At 42.0% G+C, this 26,304-nt stretch overlaps 2 protein-coding genes across 6 annotated transcripts in view; one reads left to right on the top strand and one right to left on the bottom strand.

Moving 5' to 3' along the window:
- The first annotated feature begins 1,591 nt into the window (after positions 1-1,591).
- chpf2 (chondroitin polymerizing factor 2) lies at positions 1,592-8,568 on the top strand. Its single transcript, XM_061064265.1, has 4 exons — positions 1,592-2,789; positions 4,451-5,015; positions 5,606-5,788; positions 6,694-8,568. The coding sequence occupies exons 1-4, from the start codon at positions 2,518-2,520 to the stop codon at positions 7,966-7,968; spliced, it is 2,295 nt and encodes a 764-aa protein (XP_060920248.1). The 5' UTR covers positions 1,592-2,517; the 3' UTR covers positions 7,969-8,568.
- A 1,787-nt stretch (positions 8,569-10,355) lies between these two features.
- smarcd3b (SWI/SNF related, matrix associated, actin dependent regulator of chromatin, subfamily d, member 3b) overlaps positions 10,356-26,304 on the bottom strand; it is a 43,464-nt gene continuing 27,515 nt past the window's right edge. For 3 of the 5 annotated variants that reach the window (XM_061064973.1, XM_061064974.1, XM_061064971.1), the window contains 10 exons: positions 24,792-24,914; positions 21,435-21,560; positions 20,725-20,820; positions 17,032-17,133; positions 16,567-16,728; positions 15,378-15,475; positions 14,807-14,942; positions 14,320-14,442; positions 13,192-13,293; positions 10,356-13,059 (listed from right to left, as the gene is read on the bottom strand). In XM_061064973.1, coding sequence (XP_060920956.1) covers positions 13,006-13,059; positions 13,192-13,293; positions 14,320-14,442; positions 14,807-14,942; positions 15,378-15,475; positions 16,567-16,728; positions 17,032-17,133; positions 20,725-20,820; positions 21,435-21,560; positions 24,792-24,914 — 1,122 coding nt within the window. In that variant the 3' untranslated portion in view covers positions 10,356-13,005. The remainder of the gene's footprint in view (positions 13,060-13,191; positions 13,294-14,319; positions 14,443-14,806; positions 14,943-15,377; positions 15,476-16,566; positions 16,729-17,031; positions 17,134-20,724; positions 20,821-21,434; positions 21,561-24,791; positions 24,915-26,304) is intronic. The other 2 variants (XM_061064975.1, XM_061064972.1) reach the window with 1 other exon arrangement.

Genomic DNA, 26,304 nt, shown 5'->3' with positions numbered 1-26,304 from the left:
TCGATATGTCTTTTATTAACAGTCAGTTGCACAAGTTCAACATGGACATTAAAATAAACTACCTGTTTGTGAAGTCAATTAATTTTCTGCATAACAAAGCAAACACAGTTGTGTGTTTTGTTAACCATTTAGTTAGTTGAGTTTGGCTCAGAGAGAGAGAGAGAGAGAGGAGCAGAGTGAAGAGGGAGAGACAGTGACAATAGGTGAACTGGCAGCTCTACCGAAGATGTATAAAACGTTATTTTAATGCAACATGAACTATATCGATATTAACGATATTGTCTTACCCTTTATCTCGATTGAAAATATATCGATATATCTTAAAAACTCGATATATTTCCCAGCCCTATCCTGACGTGAAATCTGCCTCGCGGGAATTGCTATTTCCGATTATTCTTGACATCACTTGAATGCAGCAGAAAATGTTCCATTACTCTGTAATTAAAAGCAGATTTAATTTTAAATAGATACAAAGATGTAATTATTAACAGGGACAGATTAAACAGCGGCTAATTTAACAGCGCAAACAATCAAAATGAAAGGCCTGTGTGATCTTGCGGAGTTGTAAACGTGATGATAAGGTTTCCATTGAGTCAGCCGGAGGTGATCTGTGTTGCCAGGTCCGCTTGTTGTAAGCGACTTTGGGCTCGTTTTCTAAAGTGCAGTTGCTCCCTATATGATGAACCCCTACTGATTCAATCCCAACTCTCCACAATAAAGCCACACACACACACACACACACACACACACACACACACACACACACACACACACACATATATATATATATATATATATGCTATCAACTGCTATCTATGTGGTAGGTTAAGATAAGATAAAGATAAGATATACTTTATTCATCCCAGCAGGGAAATTTGGGTGTTCCAGCTGCCAGCATACATACAAACACACAACACAACACATATAGACATACATATCCCACCCATACAAAAAACATGAGCCCACAATACATAGCCAGGATAAAAAAGTGGTATGGATGGTCCATGTGCATAAGTAGCTGTTACTCAAAGATAACAGTACAAAATACTAGCTCTGCCAGTGCATAGTATGATAGATAAACAAAGAATTATACAGGTACAAAATACAGTTTGATATATGCAGCTCAGGCTAAAGTTTAAAAGTTTAAATGTCTTCTGTCGTTACTTAAAGGGGAGTCGTTATAAAGTGCAATTGCAGTAGGTAAAAAAAAGTATTTTTAAATCTGTCCTTTTTGCAGCTTAGCTGTTGTAACTTGTTAGTAACCTGTTAGTAACCTGTTTGGCTTCATTTTATTTATTTGAGGAGTCAGGTCAGGTCGCTTGTTTTTGGGCTGGTTTCCATAGAGCTGGTTGCTTGTTTCTCTCGCGAGATCTGGCAACACTGACTGGAGGTGATGCTGCAAACAGTCAGTGATGAGGAGGGTACCGACGTGAGAGAGAGCGAGAGAGAGAGAGAGAGAGAGAGAGAGAGAGAGAGAGAGAGAGAGAGAGAGAGAATAGAGAGAGAGAGAGAGAGAGAGAGAGAGAAATAGAGAGAGAGAGAGAGAGAGAGAGAGAGAAATAGAGAGAGAGAGAGAGAAATAGAGAGAGAGAGAGAGCGAGAGAGAGAGAGAGAGAGAGAGAGAAATAGAGAGAGAGAGAGAGAGAGAGAGAAATAGAGAGAGAGAGAGAGAGAGAGACGTTATTTCCACTGTGTGTGTGTGGCACTCGGTTTTTAAGGAAGTCAAGAAACTGAAGAAAATGGACGACGTGTGCTCTGCTGTGCTCTGATCTTTTTTTATTTTTGAACATAAATTGGATCTTCAGTCTTCGTAGACGGATCGAGGAGCGACTTATTACCACTGAAACAAACGGAGGCGACGCTAGCCTGTTAGCTTGATCCGGTGATGTTGTTACAGTTGAGGTTTTTTTTTAATTTAAAATACGGAATCAGAATTGTTTGGTTTGAAAAAAAAAACCAAACACACCGACTAACAAGATAAACCTGAAAACAAGCGGGTCATTTTACCTGCAGACATTAAACGTGTCTGCAGGAGTTAGCCAAATAGCTAGCCAGAATAAGTTAGGCAAAGAAAAACAAAAGAAACGTTTGCTTGTTAAAATGTTAAAGTGACAGAGACTGAACAGCCTAATAGAGCATAAATAAACATTAATGGTTTTAACCTTTTAATTTCTTCAACCCTCTTATTTTGTTAGCTGAATCAGTTTCCTGCATTTGCAAAAAGTCTAATTTGCAGCTCTTGATTTAATCTAATCTGTGTGTGATTTATGATTTAATATGTGCTTCACAGATTGATTAGAGACTTTATTACCTCCACTTCACCTGCTGACACTTTGAAAAGAAATATGTGACTTTTAAGGCATTTTTTTTTTATCACCAGTAAATCAGTTTCTGCATTTTGTTGTTATAAAATGTGTCAAACCAGAGCAGGAGAGCTGGCATATCCTAAATGTCCTGTACAGTAGGCTGTACATTTTAAAAACAGCCTCATCAGGTGTAGCTCATAACTGCACAGATATGCGTCTTTCCTCCTTTCTGGCCGTGTTCAGGCCTGCTTTGCCCCTCATCCTGGGGCTGTCTCTTGGATGTAGCCTGAGCCTTTTGATGGTTTCATGGACACAAGGGGATACCGATGACTCTTGTGGTGATGAACTGGGCAACGGGAGGCTCTTCCTGGGCAGAGGAGAGGCCCAGAGAGACTCCAGAGACGGAGCAGGAGAAGAAGACTTCCAGCCACGTATCGTGCCCTATCACAAGGATCCAAACAAGCCCCACAAGAAGGTCCTCAGGTGAGTGTGGAAGTCATGCCAGGTGTGTGTATTGCACAGGAGAGTGTGGGCTTTCTGCTGGAACTCACAAATCAGCCTTTGACTTGAAAAAACAGATTAGTTAGAGGAGCACCACAACATTTTACTTTATATTTCAGTTATTTTTAAGACAGGATACAATTTTAATACAGATGATCAATCAATCAATCAATTTTTATTTGTATAGCGTCAACTCATAACAAGTGTTATCTCGAGACACTTCACATAAAGCACTCTTTGTCTGTTAACATTACAAAAGAGCAGGTAAAAAGACCTTACTCATTGTTATGTTACATAAAGCAGGTAAAAGACCTTACTCATTGTTATGTTACATAAAGCAGGTAAAAGACCTTACTCATTGTTATGTTACATAAAGCAGGTTAAAACACCTTACTTATTGCTATGTTACATAAAGCAGGTAAAAGACCTTACTTATTGCTATGTTACATAAAGCAGGTTAAAGACCTTACTTATTGTTATGTTACAAAAAGCAGGTAAAAGACCTTACTCATTGTTATGTTACAAAAAGCAGGTAAAAGACCTTACTCATTGTTATGTTACATAAAGCAGGTAAAAGACCTTACTTATTGTTATGTTACATAAAGCAGGTAAAAGACCTTACTTATTGTTATGTTACATAAAGCAGGTAAAAGACCTTACTTATTGTTATGTTACATAAAGCAGGTAAAAGACCTTACTCATTGTTATGTTACATAAAGCAGGTTAAAACACCTTACTTATTGTTATGTTACATAAAGCAGGTAAAAGACCTTACTTATTGTTATGTTACATAAAGCAGGTAAAAGACCTTACTTATTGTTATGTTACAAAGATCCGGTCTATCCATCATAAGCACTTTAGCAAAGCAGAAAAAGTTACAGTGGTAAAAAAAAAAGATCTATATTTGTTTATTCTTTGTTTGATAGGCTAACAATGAAGTCTTTTTTGGCAACAATCTAAATGCACTGCTTGATGCAAAGCGTAGTTTGCCTGTAGATTAAGGATCATATAATTCTAATAATAATTTATACTTTATTGATCCCGCGAGGGGAAATTTTTACACTCACGTATTTACACTCTGTCTAGTAAACATGATATGAAGTAATAAAGTAATAATGCTACACAAACATGGGCCGAGATGGTGGGCGCTCCTGAGCTGGTTGGGTGCCTTGCTCAGGGGCACCGCGGCAGTGCTCAGGAGGTGATCCGGCACCTCTCCAGCTACCTGGCCAATTTCCGGACTTGGTCCGTGCCGGGGCTAGAGCCGGCGACCCTCCGACTCCCAACCCAAGTCCCTACAGACTGAGCTACTGCCGCCCCCTCAAAATGTTTTGTGTACGTACATTAAGTTGCTTAGAAGTGGAGAAAGCAGTTTTCTTGATCCACAAATTCAAACCACATTTTATGCCTAATTTCAAACCCTGTCGCTGACAGTTAACAAGAAAAACTTAATAATCGTATTCTTTTATCCGATGATCCTCTCTGTGGGTTTGGGACTTTAATGTTGAGGAGTTTGTTGAAATCAGTTTTTCTTTTAAAATAACAAGTTTAGAGTTAAATGATCACATTTATTCTGTCAGTGTTTTGATCACTCTTAATTGTTTTTGTTCTTTTCATTTATTTTTTCTTGGCAACCTCTTCAGGACCCGGTATATACACACCGAATTGGGCATCAGAGAGCGCCTGCTGGTCGGTGTTCTGACCTCTCGGGCCACCCTCAACACACTGGCCGTGGCCGTGAATCGCACAGTTGCCCATCACTTCCACCGCACCTTCTTCTTCACGGGCCTGCGTAGCCCCAAGGTGCCTCATGGGATGACCGTTGTAGCCCATGGGGACGACCGCCCAGTGTGGCTGATGTACGAGACTGTGCGTCACCTCCATCAGCACTATGGCTCGGACTATGACTGGTTCCTGTTGGCCCAGGATGACACTTACATGCAAGCAGATCGTCTGTCCGAGCTGGTGGGTCACCTCAGTGCAGGCCAGGATTTGTACATGGGCAGAGCGGAGGAGTTTATTGGTGGAGAGGAGAAGGCCCGCTACTGCCATGGGGGCTATGGCTATCTGCTGTCTCGCAGTCTTCTGGCTCGTCTGCAGCCGCACCTCGACACCTGCCGTAATGACATCCTCAGCGTGAGACCTGATGAGTGGCTGGGCCGCTGCATTATTGATTACCTGGGTCTCAGTTGTGTGGAGGTGCACCAGGTAAACAATAACTCTTGTGAAATAGCATTGTATGTGAAATAATGAAAAAAATAAGAGAGGTTTTAAAAATAGAAGCTGAAATAATTAAAGATGAGAAGTATAACAGAACATAAAAGTTCAGGCAGGACAGTTGTAACATAGTGAAAGAGGAACTTGAATGCAGAGAAGAGGATATTGTGACAGACAAGGAGAACGTGTAGTGACTTGAAGGAAAGGGAACCGTTGAACTTAACTGAAAACATTGTCGATTCAGAGGAGCAAGAAATTTCCCTTTGAGTTGTTTTCCAAACTTCAAAGTGAATGTTCTTTCTTTTCAGTTTATAGTCTTTTTAATTTGAAATCAGACTGATTTTGTCTCCCACTTGACGATGTTATGTTCAGTTAGCCTTCACAAAGACAAAAACAGAATAAATGTCCTTGAGAAGGCCATTTGTTACTTGTATACTGCACCTTTAGAGCCTTCTTCATTTACTAGAGTCTTTCATTATCTGTTCTTCTTATTGTGCAGAGCACATTGTACTTTTTCCAGCTCTTCATTGCTTCAATTTTATAAGTAGAACCTCTTATCTAATTCTTCCTTTCTATCACAGGAGATGACTTATCATTATTTTGAACTTGGGAAGAATGCAGATCCAGAGCGTGAAGATAGCGTACAGTTTAAAAACGCCTTCACAGTCCATCCTGTATCTGAACCGAATCTGATGTACCGCCTGCACAAACGCTTCAGCAAGATCGAGCTGGAGCAGACGTACCAACAGATTCAGCAGCTGCAGGTTTGTAATACTTGACAGTGATTTCTCTCAACTATAAACCACTATTGTTTGCTTCAGTTGGCTGCTTTGGCGATGAGTCGTGTGTGAAAGGTATACTGTTATTTTCTCCACCACACCCTACTTTTTGAAGCCAAGACAGACATTCCTGACTAATACATTATTTAAAGAAGTCTTAATGCCGAGACAGGGATCAGATATTTTGCTGAGGCATGAAGTCAAGCTAAGCTGTCCAGCATCATCAACTTGCAAGTCTGCTCAGGAGACCTTGTTATTCAAGTAGCTGCTACTGATAGTTAGACTTAACTGGAAATATACACTACACACCAGAGCAATCATAAGTGTAGTGGCAATTTCTTCTTGTGTGTCATATAAAAATAGTCACTTGTGTCACAGGAGCCGACCTGTTCGTTCCTGATGCGTGTCCACTTAAATATACTCACAGATCCGTTGTTTCACTCGATTTCTTATTTTATTCGTAATTCCACTTTCCAGAACAGATCCAAAGTGACTATATCAAAACTCATAACAAAAGGTCACGATCAAAAAACACTTGCTGCGTGGCTCCTATAACCTCCACCACAGTCCACAAACAAAAAACGATCTACTTTTTTCTCACCACCTGTGCCATCGCACCCAAATTAATTAACTCGGCTCCACCCATAACACAAAATACCTGCCAAAATATGCCCAAATAAATCCATTATTCACCATAAAGGTTTCTATGTTAAATCAAGTACTTCACATGAATTAATACTTATTTCTTACAACACAAAAAATATACTCTATTAACACAAACTTAAACTTCTGAAACTAAAGTTATCATGATTAAAATGGCCTCTACAATAAGTGTACAGTTTCTTCTTTTTTTGGCCTTGATCCTGACTCATGTTTGTGTACTCTTTTAGATGCAGATCAACAACCTGAGTGACCTCACACCTGAGGGTAAGGCCGGAGTAACGTGGCCTATCGGAATCAACCCTCCCTTCAAGCCAAGAACCCGTTTTGAGGTCATTAACTGGGAGTACTTTACTGAAGAGCACATTTACTCATGTGTTGACAGCTCCCCGAAGTGTGAGATGAGAGGGGCTGACCGTGCGGATGTTAACGCAGTTTTAGAGATCGCCGTGGAGCGTCTTAACGAGCGATACCAGCCCCAGCTGCGCTTCCGCAAGCGCCGTCTTCTCAACGGTTACCGGCGCTTTGATCCCACGCGTGGTATGGAGTATGTGCTGGACCTCGCACTTGAAGCCTACACCCAGAAAGGCCACAGTCAAGTCATTGCCAAGCGTGTTAACTTGCTGCGGCCTCTAAGCGCAGTTGAGATTATCCCCATGCCTTACGTGACCGAGGCTACACGGGTGCAGGTCATCCTCCCTGTCACGGCTCAGGATCAGGACTTTGTTGGGAACTTCCTCGACATGTACGTGATGAACACTTTAGACACCCATGACAATGTTTTACTCACGTTCCTGTTCATCTACGATCCTTTTGACGCCCAGCGAGTCAGCCAGACTGATGTGTTCGCTGGTGTCAAGGCCATGATCGGGGAGGTGGAGAAGCGATATGGTGACGTGAAGATTCCTTGGATTAGCGTAAAGACGGAGGTGCCTTCACAGGTCAAGCTAATGGACATCATCTCCAAGAAACACCCGGTGGACACGCTGTTCTTCCTGGCCAGCGTGTGGACCGAGGTCAATGCCGACTTCCTAAATCGCTGCAGAATGAACGCCATCAGCAACTGGCAAGTCTTCTTCCCCATCCACTTCCAAGAGTACAGTCCTGCCGTTGTGTACCGCGACCAGCAGCCCTCTGCAGCCTCCTCCTCTTTTGCGTCAGAGTCACTGCGAGACGGACACTTCGACCGCCACGTGTTTGAAGAGGCTTGCTTTTACAACGCGGACTACATGACCGCTCGGACCAAGATGGCTGCAGACATCTTGGACAACGAGGAGCTGCTGGAAAGTATGGACGTGTACGACATATTCGTGCGTTACTCCGGGCTCCACGTGTTCAGAGCTGTGGAGCCGGCGCTGATCCAGAAATACGTACGGCGAACCTGCAATCCAAGGTTCAGTGAGGATATCTACCACCGCTGTGTCCTTAGTAACCTGGAGGGTCTGGGGTCACGCTCACATCTGGCCATGGCTCTTTTTGAACAAGAGCAGGCCAACAGCACCTAGACACCTGGCCTTAGGAAAGTGTCACTGCCTTAAACATACCGCCTGGACTAAAGAACTCATGGAAAATAATGTGAATCATATTATGGAACTTTTGTGATCCATAGACTGCAATCCTTACCTTTTGTGTTTGGCAGAAAGTCCATCAATGTGTTGCTCATGGACACCTTAACAGAGCAAACACATACTGAAGCTTTATCCTCGCGCCAAAAAAAACAAAACGTTCAGCTCGAAACGTTAGAATGCTCTTATTCATGAGCCTCTGACTTTGCTTCTGTCATGCTTCTGACAAATTATGAGTCATACAGATGACTTCTTGCACAACTCCTTGAACGTGGACTACTTGCATTCCGGCCCTGGATGTATTCTCACGGGAGCCGAGCAACAATATTTATACTATCAATTTAAAAGAGAAAGATCAGAGGTTTTGTCTTGAATGAATAAAGGAACAAAGGGTTCATTTGTTTATTTTGAACTGAAAGAAAACTCAAGTCTTTCTCGGTGAAGATTTAGGGGAAAAAAATACTGGAAACAAGCTGAAGCTGCCTTTTCTTGTAAGTGTTAATTTTTAAAAAAAAAGTATTAAAGAGTGATATTTCTGTTCGTAGTTGTTTCTTCATTCCTACAGTTCATAAGATAAGAACAATTGCTTGTGGGATCTGTGCGCAGTGTGCTTGAACAGTTACTCCTTGGAGGTATCTGTTGTCTGCTTGGCAGAGCTGAAGAAAAGGGAATGTATCCGAAAAATATTTTACAGTCCGCCAGGCCGTGAACAGTTTGTTCCAGCCTATCCTGCCTCATCTGCTCACATTAAGTCAGTAATTCTCCACCCTGGCCCGGGCCTCCCTGAGTTTTGGCGTGTATTCTGTACACAATGTGTCTTCAGGGAGAGAAGTGAACCCAGTGCCCAGAGGGAGGGTCTTGTCTACCTAGCCAAGGTCTGCCGTCGCTTGGTTGGTTAACCTTCACAGCAAGATGGTTGAATGAGCTGAATGGCCTTCTTTACACAGCCACCTCGATCGCGCCGAGTCCCCCCCCCCCCCCCTACCTCCCCCAACCGCAAAAAACTTCTCCATGAGAGAGGTAGCTGGCTCAGGAGAATAGCGCAGCAGCAGAGTGAAAGAGGCTCATTCTGAGGTGGAGTGAAGTCAGCGTTACAGCACTGCTGCAGCTAGCTAAGGAAAGGCCTCCACCTGCTTCATGTGGTGAGGTCAGTGAACAATAACACGTCTGTGTACCACCTCTGAGGAGGCTGGGCCAACCAATCAACACCTACCTGACAGAGTAGGACAGTGTTCTTTGAGTGAAGGGTAAATATTTTCAGATTGGAAAAAGTTCATTTGATTTGTGGAGTGCAGAGCTTCTGTAGTTGAAAATCATTCTTAAGTGCCACGAAGAACAGCTTGAATAAATGGTTGTAAAAGTTTCCTTCATTTTGATTTAAATCATAAAGTCCAAGCATCTTATTGTGCCTGTGAGTGCATGCTTTTCAGACAGGTCAGGGATATCTTGTTTTGATGGCAGTGATGAAAGCAAAACAAGAAGAAAGTTCAAACCATGGGGAATTACCTTCTACCAATAGAATAACTAAAACAGGAATATTACATTTTAACTTCACAAAAGTGACACCTTTACAAAGCAAATTTTGTCTTTCCAACATTTCAAACCTCAAAGTTAGTTAAAAAATAAAATAAAAGGGGGTGCAGGATTAAGATGTGCGCCCCATGTAATGAGGTGTCAGACTTTATAGCATCAGACATGGATTAAAATCTGACCTCGGCCCTTTGCTGCTTGTCACCCCCCCCCCCCCCCCCCCCCACACACTCTCTCCTCCCATCATTTCCTGTCTGTCTTCAGCTGTCCTCTAATAAAGACCTGAAAAATAACTAACTAACTAAATAGCTGACAATCCTCCCACTTGTTAACCCTGAGAATGAAATCTTTTTTTTTTAACCAGAAATAACTTAGAATTATTGTGATTTTTGTTAATTTTCCATTAACAGGAATATTTATTAACTGATTATAGCAGCTGTGCTGTTCTATGCTTCTAAGAAACAAGATTAATTAATTCCATCAGTTATCAAATATAGACAAAACCTCAATACATTCATTATCTATGCCGCTTTTCCTAATCGGGATCTGTGGCCCCTTTCCCACATGTCACACCCCCCCCCCCTCCCTGATTTCAGACACTATCCACTGTCCTATCAAATAAAGGCGCAAAAAAAACCCCAAAAGAAATCTTAAAAATAAAATGCAATTGCTGAAAGTACGAGTTCCTCTACTTTGCTCTCAATGTCATGCTTGCCTTTCTTTAATGTGCATAAAAAAGCACCAGCACATCAGCATGTTGTGGTTGAAAAAGTGAAATAAGGACACTTCAGACATGATGGCATTTACAAACTTTGGCAAGCGCTTCTTTATTTACATCCAGGCTGTCTCGTAATGTCACAGCTGTTTTCCCTTTTTTCATCTTTTCTTGTAGAGTGAAATCAACCAAGCGGGTTTTGCTCTCTACAGACATACAGTACAGTATCGTGTCCTCGTCTCCCTGTTTGTGATGCTCTGACGACAGTGTAAACAGAGACAAAGAGCGGCTCCCACTCTTCACCAACACATGCAGGGAGTGGGACAAACATGTGGACAGTATACGTCAGGGTTTAGAAACAGGAGATGCAGTAGTCTGTTTTTCATTTTCTCAGATATTCTCGTGCTCAAAGCTCGAGCTCACCCAGGAGTTGCAGTTTCTAGTTTCCTACACAAGAGGGTGCTAGTGAACCAGTGACTTTATGACAACAATGTGAATGCCCCCGTGGTACAAAGACAAACCCCTCTAGGTTAGACACAGGACTAAAGATACTACCAATGACTACTGTTTCTCCTCTAATGAGTGCAGTTAATATAACTTAGTAACAAAAACACAGTTCAGAAAAATCACACCTACAGTTAGTTGCTGGTAGGGCATATCATTTTTGGCAAAAAAGTTTCCAGAAGGCATTTCGATGAGTCTTCGGCTCATCACAGAGACGAATATGCCATCTTTTTTAATTTTATTTACACAAGCGGTCTTGTTCGGATGCGTGAATCAATGTCCATGGAGCATGCATAGGTCATCGTGAAATCATCCAATCACTTTTTGTGTATGCTGGGATAACGAAGAGGCGCTCAGCCGCTCCAAAACGAAAGAAAACCCCCATCGAAGTATTAGCACAGTGCCAAGAAAAACAAAATCTGCCCGCTGAAATAAAAACAATCCTCCCTCCGACATGACAACATATACATACAGGTCATTAAAAAAGTGTGAAAGGAGATTATTTCATCTGTAACTGCTACTCGGATTAAAAGTCTTTCTTTGTCGCAGCATCCAGCTCCCACGGTAGTGACGGGATGGACCTAAAATAAACCACCCTGACCCGAGATAGTACACAGAGGAACACTAACATTCCTGCCCTACTAATGCGAAACGCATGGAGCTCCCATACTGCACCATGTTACTCACACCCTCCCACCCCACCCCCACCCCCAAAAAACAAACACACACAGAGACAGTCTGTCGTATACTGTACAGTTGACCCTCTCAAGGGGAAGAAAAAAAACAAAAACATATTTACATTCACATCTCTAGAAAAGAAAACTTTCTTCTTCATGTAAAAGAGTGGAAACGGACAAAACTCTCCACACCTGGGCTTAAATCATCATATTAACGCTTTCAGGGTTTGTCCAGGACTCTGATTCCTAATTGTCTACAAAGGCTAAACCTTGGGGATCAATGCTGCATTCATGTGCTGCCAGGTGGTCCAAGTTTCCGAGTTTGGAGGTCGAAAAACGTATTTTGCCCCTCATGTGATGACACTTCTGATGTCAAGTCGGGCAACTAATTCTCCTCCGAGTTGCCGAGTCGTTGTTGTTCCGACTCGAGCAGGAGTTCAAGTGCATTTTACAACTCGGATACTCATTTTCCCGATGTGTCCGACACCACATGAATGCGCCATAAACGTCCTCGTGTCAGACGAGGATATTCTTGCACGTTTCCATTAAACCCAGGTGAGGATTATTTTTGCCCGCTTCTTCTGCATTTCAGTGATTTCTTCTTGTTGCGACCTTTGGTAACACCTTCAAGACATTAGCTGGCAAAATATTACACACAGACAGGTTCCAACATGTATAACATATTTATCATTTTGCCATGATTAAGGGAGGAGAAAAGCTATTATTATTATTCGAATGATCAATACTGGACACAGGGTTATCCTCTGTTAAAGCTCCTTAAACACACGTGAAGCTGTGTGAATGCGGTGACTTATACTGATGCATTAAAAAGACTGTTACTGGAGAATCAGATTAAAATGAGACACAGTGAAGGCTTGAATCTGAAAAGAACCTCTCGCTCCCTTTAACCCTACGAGTTTCACTTAATCTAGACTTGCTGGTGTAATTAATCAGTGTGATGGAAACACTCTTAGAACAAATGAAAACACACTTTAAATTATTCACGCCTTAAAAAATAGAAAGCAGACGCGTCCAGAGGGCTGTGAGGGTGGACCTTAATGTCTTGTTAATTCATGTGCACACTCTGAAAACACAGCGGTGCGTGCGTGTGCGTGTGCGTGCGTGTGTGTGTGTGTGTGTGTGTGTGAGTGAGCAGCTGGCTCAGAGATCATCTTGACTTTACTTGTGACGTATTTACAAAGAGTAGTGATGCCTGTGGTCTTAGGGAGGGGGGGGGGCTTCACCTCTACCGGCGCTTTAAATACATGCGGTTAATGGTGATGACGTCCTGCACAAAAATGAGGAACTAAATGTGCATCAATATCCAGCTTCCATACGAACACGCTGCTGCTATTGCAAGAAAAAACGTCTTTTATTCAAAACACTGCAAAACCTCTGAGAGACGAAATGTTCTTTTTTTTTTTTTTTTTTTTTGACTAACCAACATTTTCAGAGGTATAAGGTTTCCCCAGACGACACCGATGGCCTCACACACGTCCCAAAAACAAGCACACTCAGCTCTGAAATCCAGAGTGTCAGGAGGACCTTGGTTTAGGTGTTGCGGACAGCTAAGGCCTGCTCCAGCTCCTGTCTCCTTTGCTGGATCTTTTGGGGAAAGAGGAGAAGAAGAAGAAGAAGAAGAATGAAAAACAGGATCCGATCTGAAGGGTTATTTTGAGGTGAGAGTGAAAGATAATTAGACAGCAGGTTTTTTTTATTTTTTTATTTGTCCCTCACCTTGCAGTAGAAATAGCGGCTGACGGCCTCCTGGGACCAGGGCTCGTGGTAAAAAGCCGCCCTCCTCTCCTCTTCAGGGTTCCCCACAACATCGGTCATTAACTGCAGACAATGAGAAAGTTTAGCAACAAATAATAACCCTTAAAGGACCAATATGCAAGATAACTACAGAATTAAACGATAACAAGACCTTGCTATATGATCAGACATTAAGGAAACATGCTGTGTTGAAGTGCTTCTCTGACAACAATGCAGCAGCCAGTATGTCCTCCTTCTAACTTTAGATTCTGGTCCTGAATGCTCTGGATTTGTTTGGACCAGAGAAGGTAGGCGCTTTTAAGGCGACCCCCCCACACACGGCCGTTTTAGACGCCCCTCGGTTTCGCCAGGCACACGGCGAACCAACAGGTGTTGCTCCCGACGGAAGCGGGCAAGAGAAGTGGTTCAGATAGACACACCTTCAATAACCCTTGAATTTGTCAAGATTATCATGATGGCATTTACAAATACCAAAGTGTCCCAGAGATTTAACCGGGCATTTTTCACGTGTCACGCTCAGTGTACTTCTCTGTTTCTCTGCATCATTAAAAGTACCTCAATATGTCCAGACTTAGATAAATGTTGATATGATTGAATGAGCTACTAAATCATCTTTTTTGAGAAGGACACCTCATCAAAAATCTCTCTTGAACAACCACTTTCAGCCACTAGGGGTCGCCTGCTGTGCTTTTTTTAAGCCTCCAACAAGCGGTCAGGTTTGTTTCAGTACAGTTTGGTACAGTAAACCCAATCGTACCCTTCCACATCACTAAATCACAGTGGAGCGACAAAGTGTAGACAGCCAATAAAGTCAACAAACAAAATGTGTACCGAACCAGACGGAAGGGGCTGAAGTCTATTTCAAAAGTATTAGTTATGGAATGAAAAGCTTGACTTTGTGTGTCTTCATGGGTTACTTCGTGCTCCAGTTGGAGGTGAAATGTCCTTACTGGTTATAGAAAAAGTTTCACTGGTTGTGATTGATGAAGTATTCTTTCAGTGTCATTTTTTTAAACCCCCAACATGCAGAACATTTGTGAAATAAAGGCGGCTACAAGACGGCGTGCTTATAAAAATAGTAGTAAGAACCTTAAGGTCTCGGCTCTGGGATTTGAGCCAGTCCTGGATGTAGCCTTTGGGATCTCTGGAGAAACTGAGCATGAAGTCCCTCTGGATCTTCAGCTGGTTGATGGACTCGATGGTCTCATGGATCTGGAAAAAAAGAAAAGAGGGACAGTGACATACTTTAGATCAAGAGAAAAAGCAGAAAGCTTAAAGCTGGACAATCTGAGTATATGATAAAAACACAATCATTTATGAATGAATGGATGTAAACATTTAGAGGAGCAATAGAGGAACATGGAGTCTTATAACCTTTTTTAAAGGCGCAGGACATTTATAGAAAATTCCCTTTCCAAGTTGTTTAATCTGCGGCAAGCAGACTACTGCAATAAAACCGAAACGTCTGTAAAAGTTATGGATGAGTCTTCCTCATCACCTCAGAATGATTTACAGCGTCAAAAATAAATCACTCCAGAGAGAGCTGTTGTCCTCTGTGACGGCGGCGTGATCTCACCTTGTTGTCGAGCGAGGCGATCTCCTGCTGGTTGGCGGTCGAGAGGAGGAAGCTGCTCATTTGGCTCTTCAGGGGGTCCTCCACCTCCACGTCGATGTCGTAGCACGCCGTCTTCTTCTGGTCGTTCGGATCCACGCTGCAAGGGTGAAAAATACAGGTAAGGATTTGAGCAGTAAGTTCCTCAACGCGTCTGCTCCTGAATAAAATCAGTCAGTGAGAGAATGTTTTAAAAGCGCTGCCAACGATGGTTTCATTGTTTAATGGGCGCAGTGATGGTTCATTAAGAGTGCTTTAGTTAATGGTAAGTCATAAAGAAACACTACATCAAAGCAAAGTTTGAAGACACATTTTGAACTCTGAAGGCTACACTGTGATCTAAAGAGAAACTTGTACAGTTTGTACAAATATTGACAAGAAAAAATGTTTGTTTTTTTTAAACTGTGCAAGGATGAACAGTCAAAGCTACCTCACATTTAGCACAAGGGGACAACTGTGTTTATGGTCAATACTTCTAGGATCCTAATCACATGGCCTTTTAAATACGGTCACATTGGACAAGGGGGGAGTCTACCTGATGACGTGGTTGATGACGATGGGGTCAGGGGGCAGGAGGAGGTTGGTGAGGCGTTGAGGGATCTCAGAGAACTTCAGCCGAGGGCAGTCAAAGATCTGTACAGGAGGGTCAAAAATGAAACGGCTTAAAAACATAGGCACGGTGGAAAATGACCGCCTCGCTTCATTTACAAATAGATTTACTCATTTATGGTGAAGATGGGATGTACGTGTGTTACGACCACACTTCACAGAATTGACAAATGAACAGGTGTTAGACTGTAGCGGTAGTTACCCCCCATACATAGAAGTACCGGTGTACTGTGTGTTTATCATGCATTTAGTTTTTTTATACTTTCTGTGTATTTGTGCTCTTTGCAGGCCCGGTACTTGAACTACAGTACTTAGGGTGCATCTGAAATGTAAAGGGGGCACAGCTGCAGTGACCGCAATGAAAAATAGCGTAGGTGTTACGGGTCCCTCATGTGGTCGCCGGTGAAAAGACGGGTCACGTGCACCTGTCATGACCATCAGATCATGGATGTAATAAACACGCTCTGAGTCACTGTTGTCATTTGAAAGCCTCGATTGCTCATTGTCAAAAATAATAACCTATTACTTTTTTTTTTGTTGCATCCATTCAATTGAGGGTGCTGAAATTTAAAATAAGGGTGCAATGCATCATTTTGCACCCTCGTAGAAAACGGGCCTGGCTCTTAGGCCCTCTGCTTTGAGGCGTCGACAAACATGCTGAACTGTCTCTGTGCATGCTAAATAAAATCAACGTTACTACACATCCCTCTTTACAGAATGTATATAAAGTCATAGGATACATATTGGGAAAAAAAAAAAGAGGAAGAAAAACGAGGACAATGAGGAGAAAAAAAGGGGTTCAAGAATATCGTTATAATTGCCTCAGACATTCAGTGTAGACCCTTTATACTTTCTGTTCTCAATCATCATCATACATAATACTGTATATGCTTGTTGTTTTGTCTTTTTGCTGCAAAAGACACAAGGTCACAGACTTTTCTTTCTTTTGTTTCCTCCAGTTTTTCTTGAAAATCTAAATCAAAAATGTCGGGCACAAGAGCCTAAAGAGAACACATTGTGATGTACTCGGGGGGTTTTTATCAAATCCCTTGCAAGATTGATGTCAGTATCAATGCAACTCCGGTGTGATTTACAGAGTATAGAGAGCCACATGCCTGTTGGAAGTACTTGTCACAGTTGATGTACTCCTTGTCATGGGAGTCCTGCAGCTTGTTGGTCTTGACGTACTGCCAGAGGGCCTGGATGATGCAGGAGCGGGTCTGAGTGTGGATCCCGAGCAGGCGAGCCAGACGAGGGTCCAGCTTAAACTGGGGAGGCTGCAGAGACAATATAGTAAAACATTTTTTACAACCACCCGCCTCCCAGCCTTTACATCACTTCAGACTTCCTTATCTTATTTCTGCTGCTTGGACCCTGACATCAGGCTTGAATGGAGTCTTAAAAACATGCTCTGTAATGTTTTTGCACACTGGTTGTTATCAGTGATGTAAGGCCTGCAGGATGTCGATGTAACAGCTGATTTCACGGGACGGATTAGTCACAGAGTTGTTCCAGAAGAGAGTCTATATCAGGACAGATTTGTGAGCTGTTGTTGAGACTTTTGAGGCGCCGCTCCTCACCTGATAGTCCAGCATCAGCAGCAGAGTGCAGCGCACGCTCACGTCTCCGGGCCTCTTCACCTGGAAGCCGTCTGTCTCCTGGGTGGTGGGCGTGCGGTGCCACTGAAAGACAAAACCACAACACACTGACTACATGCCCCGTACCGAGCTGCTTCCCTCAGACTGTTACTTTCACACGTCAGCTTCTGTTTGTTTCACACTTCATGAATGATAATTAATTCCTGCTTTTAAAGGCTGTGAAATCCTATTTTGTTTTCTCTCCCAGCTTCTTGTTTTATGCAATGGGATTTTATAAGAACACACGTTTTCCTGCTAAAGTTAGAACAGTTTCTAGTGCCCCTCTGGTGATATTTGGTAAAAATAAAATAATGCATGGCCACAGGATAATAGGGTGTGGCCACAGGAAAGTAATGCATGTCAGTGGGATAATAACGAATGAGCACAAGATGACTAAAGCCAAAAGATATGAACTCATGCCCCGCATAACTGCCGTAAAACTTCAAATAAAAGCCCATCCCAACTTAAGGCCCAGTTCCTTTAGCTAACCTGGTGTTGCCACATGTTTTGACTTATGAAGACAGGTCTTAATAATGAATAACTACAACATCTGTCCAAGAATGACAGAATAATGCTCATATACGTACAGGCTGTGAAGCAGGTTTGCATAGTATTTTACAAAGTAGGATCAAATTAGTGATGTATTATATCCTAATTTTGTAGACATTTAAATATTCTATCAGGTGTTTCATAGTCTTTACCATCTTTGCTGTGCACGAGATTTGTTTGAAAATAATCAATATGAATAATGAACTGACACTGAAGCCTGTCCCAAACAAAGGCAGGGTCATTTTTTAGACTGAAGTAAAACATTTTAAGGAGATATTAGCACATCTATCTCGTAAAGTAGGTGTACAGGGCGACAAACTATTATGTTTTGGTCCCCTATGAAAACTTGTCTATCAGAGGGACCGAAACTTTGTGATTTTTCTAATAAATTGATGATACTTAGCAAGAGGAGTGTGCTGGATTTTTTTTATTTTCAAGTAATAGACTGAAGTAAATAAAAGCCTGGGCTAATAATAGAAGTTTTACTGTAATTAAGCTGCGGTCAAGTGGGATTTTCTGGCTCAACTTCACAAACTTAACTACTAAGGTGCATGACAAGTGAAAGGCTTGATGAGGTCAAAAACAACTTTTAGTATGAAGATAAACTTTATTAACAAACTAGACCAACGCGTTTCGGCTTGTGGCCTTCATCAGGGTCATTCAATTCAGTTGTGGCCACAAGATTATTAAGTTATGATTGAAAGATAACGCATGTCTATGAGATGTAGTCATCTCCAGTCAGAGACTGAAGTTAAGCATGGAGTACTGTTTTATCAAGAGTGACATTATTTAGCTGCTAAAAGTTAATATTCAAATGCTGAAGACACCTGGACTCAACGAAAGGAATGTGCTGAAGTAAGGGAAGTCATTGATTTTATCCTTTACCTGCTGGAGAACAAGACTTTACCCCTTGGCCATGCATTATTTTATTTCATCAAATAGCACCACAGGGGCTCAGTAACCGTCTGATTATTTCAGATGAAATAGTTCTAAATTGTATTTTTTTTTTGCTTTTCATGCTTTTCTTATTCTTACTGCGGTGGGCAGGCCTCATTTTTTGAACAACACTGGACTCAGCCTGTCATGACAATTCTGAGGTTATTTGGTTGTTTCCAGCGAGTGACTCAACCGTGGTAAAAAAAAAAACCAACAAAAAAAAAAAAAAAAAACACCCACACAGCTCTGATTCTGCAAATTAACCAAAGTGGTAACGTAGCGCCAGGACTGTCGATGTCAGCAGGTCAGTAGAATCCACAACTCTGGTTCAGACTAAAGTAACTCAAGAACCTTTGGATAGATTTAGACTAAACATGAGTCAGATATCCATATTTAATGGACAAAATGTACAGACGACTTTGAAGAACAAAGTTTAAATAATGTACACACACTTTAACTTAAGAGCAAATGTATGCATCAGCTACTTTCATTCCCCTACCGTCTTTGTATAAAGAGCTGAGTAGCAAATATTATCATGCTAAACATAAAGGCATAAAAAGCCCAAAAAAACAAACCTAGCAAACTAGCGTTGAGATCCCCTCGTTTCTTGTTCCCAGTGCTTCTGTAACTAGCCGTCCTGAAAGGGTTAAACTTCAAACGAGCCTGTCACAATGTGCTATGCCACACAATAGCGAAAGGTAAACCATGTGGATGTTATCAGCAAAGCCATGCAGTCAAACTGAGGTAGAAATAAAATCCACCAACTATGACCAGAAGATTCTGCGTTTGAGTCTGAGTTCACATATCGGAGCCTCCAAAGTTTTTATCTGCAGCCCAAATGTTATTTAAAACTCCATCTTTTCTTCAGTGCTCAGAAACTGAAAACAAAAAGCACTTGAAACGCCATCTTCACCGCTGTGAACGGCACCTAAATTGGCATGCAATACAGAGTAATGTTTCCCTCCAACCAATGGCTGACTCGGAACAGATTAAGCGCTGATTGTACCTCAAGGTAGAGAACCATTTCTTTTGATGGGAAATCATTGGAAGCGAAGCACCTGAGTGCCTTTGCTAAAATACCCTCTCAAAAGGAGGAACCTTGAGAAGTCACAAATTTCACTCTTAATATGGCTTTTTTCAAAGTCACTACATTTTGAGGGTACAAAGAGAAGGGCGTCTAATGATTGTTTTGTTTTCTTCTAATAAGCCAGCACTTGTTTTCTCCAGTTATCAAAGCTGCATGTTAAAACAACCTTGCAATGTTGAACATGAATGAATAAATAAATAATTAAAATCCCTCTCCTTTATAGAAATCAATTTACTGGAAGGGAAAGAGGGCAGCCCAATCACTCTTGTCTGTTTTTATTTTATATTAATCCATTAGGAGTGGAAAAAACGATGCAGGTTAGTTGGGGTGATGGCAGCTTGAGAATGAACCAGATATCACAAAAGAAATCATTTCATTTGAATGTTTTTTCCTTTTGCAGGATGAAGAGGCCGGCACTGACCCTGACTGCATGGTCTAACGCTCCTATTCACAGATTTGAGCAGAACACCAGAGCTCCGTCTGACTAATGGATGTGATCTCAATAGAAAGTGACCAACAGGCTAGTCGCCCGCATGTGAATGTTGTCTATGATTGACGAGCTTGTAAAAGGAGAGCTAAGGGGAATATCTTCTGGCAGAGATATGATATAGAAATATCCCTTTTAGCCGTTCTAGGAAGAGGTACATTCAGGCAATCAGTGTCATGATTAGATATTTAACACACCTGTGTATGCCCATGTGATTATCTAGGAAAACCTGAGGAAGGCAACAGGCAAAACACGCTCACCATAAAGTGAGTATTCATTTCTCAACAGAAATATTTTGGGTTTTAATTTAAAGCTTGAGTTCAGCTTTTAAGTTCAAATTAAACGCTGCTACTGTGGAAACGCATCAAGATCACGAGCATGTTTGTTAGCAGAAGCTAGAAGTAAGAATTGAAGGCAGAGCATGTAATCTGTCGTTCATTCATCTTGTCGTCATGCAACTCTTAGAAATAGCCTGTGTTCGGCTTGTGAATCAGGTAAAAGGTTGACCATAATGTGAACGTTTTAAAGTGAGCCTCTTCCTGTGAACAGAGGAAGCCGCCGTCATTCGTGAACTGACCTCAACCAGGTGGTTGTCGGGGCCGTAGAGATCTTTGTCCAGCTCGATCACCAGGCTCTTAAAAAACGAAGAGAACTTCTTCTTCTGCTTCCCCGGCTGTGAAAGAAGACAGAGGGAGGGAAGGTGGTCGATAAATGTTTCAAATCACAAATGGAACAGGTTAAAAAAGAAAAGAAAAGAAAAGCTAACTTTTTTTTTTTTTGCCATTTCTTTTTCTTTTACAAACATTACTCATGAGAAACCCACAAGAGGCCGAGTGAGATCAGAAGAAAAAATGAGACGGAGGATGTTCTCAGGGCCCACTTCCTTTGAGCTCAACCAGAAATATTTGTGGTTTGTGTAGCTTAAATGCTTCATACCGCTGTGAAATGACGGCCTTGCCCCCAGACTGCTGAGAACATCAGAGCTCTCTATGAGAGCAGTACAAACAACATATATATGATCTTTATCCTTTACAGTCTCTCTTCAAGTAAATCATTATAGAGCTAAAAAAAAAAAAATGACCCCGAGCTGCAAACCTTATGGGGAGATTATGATCTCAGGGACGTTCTTAGACGCTGAGTGAATTTGTCTCTCAGTGATGAAATCATACTACGCCCTGCAGCAGATCAGCGTCACAGTCACTGTATTGCATTCTTCCCCCTCTCTCAAATGTAACACGTGACTCCACGTGAATGTGCTGCACGTCTTAAACACAAAACAAAACTCACGTCATCCAGCAGCTTCCCCTCCACTCGCAGCTCCCACGATGCAATGCTGCCGTCTGAGTCATCGGCGTCGGGTCTGGCAGGGTTGAAGGTGTTGGATATGTAAAGCCTCAGTTTACGCTTTTGCTGCTGACACAAGGGGACGTAAAATATTCCAGTTTAAACAAGACATTCATTAAATGTTCAATTCATATTTCATGCCGAGGCTGCCCCCGAGCTAAACCGGCGTGTCTCTTTGAAGAGGCGACGGAGTCTTTCTTGCTAAAGCCTGGCTCAAGCTGCAGGAGTTTTTAAGAATCTGGGTAGCATCACACACATCAGGAGAATCTTAACACATAATGATCTCCATAATCTCAAGCATGCACACACACTACAGGATATGAAAATCCTGGCACATCACATACTCCAGGACTGTATTAAGATTGTCATGACCTCACAGAACGTCTTGTACACCGTGGTTGCGTTTAATTTGCTTTGTGCAGAGAGGAAAAAACACAAACGAACAAACAAGTTTTGGGTGAAGAAACGTCTGCAGAGACGTGGACAACACGGGTTGAGTATTCTTCAGCAAGAGCTGGCAGCAGGGCCGGCCCGTGGCACAGGCAGTATAGGCAAATGCTAGGGGCGCCAGCATCCATAGGGGGCGCCGCTGGCACCCCAAATGAGTGAGGCAGAAAAGTTGAGGATAAGGAGGAGGGAAAATGTGTTTAAATATCACTAAATATTATTTATCTAATATAATTTTCATGCTATTATTTAGTAACGATACAAAATTAGCCATGAAAACACAACTTGGCTACTTCACATATTTAAAAAAGGCTCTATTTTCTTGCCTCCTGCTTGACCCCGGCTCATCACAACACAGCTGCTCGTTACCTGCTCGTTGTGAAGGAGGAGGGAGCAGGCGACTTATTAGAAGTGAGTGACACTGAGTGTACGAATTAATATCACGTTTATAAATGACCGTGATGTAAAAACACAACAACAAAGCCCTCGGGAGGCCAGGGACGAAAAAGAAGAAGAGGAGGAAAAATGTGAAAAAGACACAGATCAGTTATCTGTTGTATTTAAGATAGCTTGTTATGGATGGATGATGGTAACGTCAGTGTTTCCTAGCTCCAGTTAACATCAGTTATTTCCACTGTACTTTTATTAGGTTAAGACTATTCATGTTAAGAAAACAAAACCTACTTTTATATTTATTGACATCTCTGTACTTAGTTATCTTTCACCCTCGTCGATTAAAGTGTTTATTTCCACCTCCTGTTGTCATTAATAGTTTTAAGCTCTTGCCTCTAGAGTATTGATGTCTAATAGCATGAATGCATTTTGTGCATGAAGTCCTCACTGAATAGATATGTGTGCATGCTGTAGGTCTGGTTGAAGTCATCTCTGAATAGATATGTGTGCATGCTGTAGGTCTGGTTGAAGTCATCTCTGAATAGATATGTGTGCATGCTGTAGGTCTGGTTGAAGTCCTTACTGAATAGATATGTGTGCATGCTGTAGGTCTGGTTGAAGTCATCTCTGAATAGATATGTGTGCATGCTGTAGGTCTGGTTGAAGTCATCTCTGAATAGATATGTGTGCATGCTGTAGGTCTGGTTGAAGTCATCTCTGAATAGATATGTGTGCATGCTGTAGGTCTGGTTGAAGTCCTTACTGAATAGATATGTGTGCATGCTGTAGGTCTGGTTGAAGTCATCACTGAATAGATATGTGTGCATGCTGTAGGTCTGGTTGAAGTCATCTCTGAATAGATATGTGTGCATGCTGTAGGTCTGGTTGAAGTCCTTACTGAATAGATATGTGTGCATGCTGTAGGTCTGGTTGAAGTCCTTACTGAATAGATATGTGTGCATGCTGTAGGTCTGGTTGAAGTCCTTACTGAATAGATATGTGTGCATGCTGTAGGTCTGGTTGAAGTCCTTACTGAATAGATATGTGTGCATGCTGTAGGTCTGGTTGAAGTCCTTACTGAATAGATATGTGTGCATGTTGTAGGTCTGGTTGAAAGTCATCTCTGAATAGATATGTGTGCATGCTGTAGGTCTGGTTGAAGTCCTCACTGAATAGATATGTGTGCATGCTGTAGGTCTGGTTGAAGTCATCTCTGAATAGATATGTGTGCATGCTGTAGGTCTGGTTGAAGTCATCACTGAATAGATATGTGTGCATGCTGTAGGTCTGGTTGAAGTCATCTCTGAATAGATATGTGTGCATGTTGTAGGTCTGGTTGAAGTCATCTCTGAATAGATATGTGTGCATGCTGTAGGTCTGGTTGAAGTCATCACTGAATAGATATGTGTGCATGCTGTAGGTCTGGTTGAAGTCCTTACTGAATAGATATGTGTGCATGTTGTAGGTCTGGTTGAAGTCATCACTGAATAGATATGTGTGCATGCTGTAGGTCTGGTTGTTAGGAAAACGTTTGGGCTCACCTGAAAAACTATGCTGAGGTTTCTGTACTGCTCTGAACAGAAAATAATCTTTTGTGTTCACACTACATTATAAAATGCAGATTGTTTAACAAATGCTCATCTCTCTCCGGATGCCATTTTAAAACATTTAAAACCATCCCCTGCTGTCCCTGGGCCGTCTTTGACCACTTCTGCTCTCTGCACTGTTTGGTATCGTTTGTTCTGTTACACTGGTGATTTGTAGTTATTAGGGCCCGAGCACTCACAGAGTGAGCGAGGACCCTCTTGAAACCCAAGGAATTATTATTTTTATCTTATTTTGTGTTTATTTATAAGAATATAAGAAATAAGAAATATTATAACCATTTTTTTCATGTTTGTTGTTAAGTATTTTTTATTTTAAAATAAAGAAATTATGTTAAATATAAAGCTGTATGCCAGTTTTCTTTAAGTCTATGAATATTGTCTTTGGTGGTCAAACTGGCTGCAATTTAAGGGGCAACGGCTGAAACCTTGCCTAGGGCACCAAAATGGTTAGGGCTGGCAGTAAGACTGTAACTCATGAAGTACCCTAATAGTCAATATTTTAAATCCTTAATATCAAACATGTTTGAAATAAATCGAGGCGTCCCTGGAGATGTCTGCGCAGATCGGGGGATGCTCGATTGGATCTTTATACGACTCACACTACAAGATTGTCTGGTAAGATAATCGGGCCGATTGTCCTGCAGTCTGAGCCGGTCTGAGCTTTGAGGGACTTTTCATGTGTTTTAAGTTGAGAAGAAATGAAAAGGATGAAAAACAAAGTGTTATAAATGACGCCTAACTCATTATCACTTTTCTACCTGTTGAGGCGCAAAAAGACGGATAACTGGAGTTTCAGACCGATGCTACGAGGGCAGCCGGGGGCTCCTCATTGTTCCCGTTTTCTTTTCCTTACCTTCATCGGCCTCTTCAGTGCTTCCTGGATGTCCACACGTTTACGCATGATGGTCTGGTCCAGTTTGCGCTCAAACGCCAGCAGATCCATGTAGGCCTGAGACTCCGGGACCAGCTCACGAATCTGCTCAGACGGGAGACAATATGCTGTTAGGATATGTTCCAAAACACAGAGGATTAAGAACTTGGTTTTCCTTCAAATTGACTATCTTAATATCACAAAAGGCTTAAGCAGATTAGCCAGCAGTTTTGCCTTTGTGTTGTAGGGGGTCCTTGTTCTTGTTTCAAGGGCATTTCATCTCTTAATATTCTGCTGCCAAGGACTGGTAACATCCAGAGAATGACAGAATATGAGTAGTCTAATCCATGTGGAAAATGCTGAATAACTTTCTTGTAAATGCAATAAGCTAAGATAAGACTCCTCTAAGTTATTTACGGTCAGTTATTTTCAAGTTCTGGTTGGCTTAGTTAAGCCAGACTTGAGGAAACAGCTAGTCTGAGTCAGACAGCGATGAACAAAACGTCCCTACCTGCACCTTAAAGTTCAGATAAACAAATAAACATGTTTCTAATTAATTATAAATCTGTAAAAAACAAAATAAAAAGTCAAAAAGCCGGGGGCGCAGATGGCCTAGCGGTTAGGTTGCACCCCCATGTACGGACGCTGTAGTCCCTGGTTCAAGTCCGACCTGTGACAGCCTTCCCGCATGTCACTCCCCACTCACTGCACATCAGTTTGTGTTGACGGGCTTGCCATCAGGTCATACAGTATGTTACACTTCATGTCACCATGGCAGCTTGTCACCATAAAAAAAAAAAACCCACATTGCTTCTACTTTAAAGAAGATCAAAGTATATGTAGTATAATTAACTGTAAAAAATAACATTTGCTCCATGTGACACTTCTTTTTCTCCAAAGTGTTTTAATCCTTTTACTCAGTAGTCTCTCTGCAGCTGCCCAGTCCTCCATTAAAACAGCATTTTACACCATCCTGGGGACACTGGGGAATGAAAATGAGATGCAGAGTGTGCAGCCAACCAGCCAGGACTTCAACATTACCATACCGATGAAAGTCCTCAGAGCATCAAGGGCTGCTGCTGCTGCTGCTGCTTGCTTACCAAACTGTGCACACACTCTCCTCCAGCTCACTCCTTCTCCTCCCTCCCTGTCTTTTCCCCTTTCATGTTTTCTGTCTAAATGGCTGCCTTTATTGTTCCCTCTCATTCCTCCTCTATCTCCATCTCACTGCCTTTCACCGGGCTGAGGTGCCGAGCAGACGGACGGAAGAAGAGAGGCAGACATTCCCCGTCCCTGACTCATTATAGTGGAGTGGCGCCCCAGCCATGCCTACTGCTATCTCTGTGTCTGGGTTATGATAAGGGGATAAGACCTGAGCCAAGACCCTCACAGTACACAGACCTCCATTTACTCGGTGTAAAAGCCCTCTGTGTGCTGGCCAGGAAATGTTGCGCTGATATTGTGGCACTGGGCCGAAAAATTTGAGACCACGGGA

The sequence above is a fragment of the Labrus mixtus genome, chromosome 19 (genome assembly GCF_963584025.1).
Source record: "Labrus mixtus chromosome 19, fLabMix1.1, whole genome shotgun sequence".
In the NCBI taxonomy this organism is placed as follows: Eukaryota; Metazoa; Chordata; class Actinopteri; order Labriformes; family Labridae; genus Labrus; species Labrus mixtus.
This window is presented reverse-complemented; position numbering and strand designations above follow the sequence as displayed.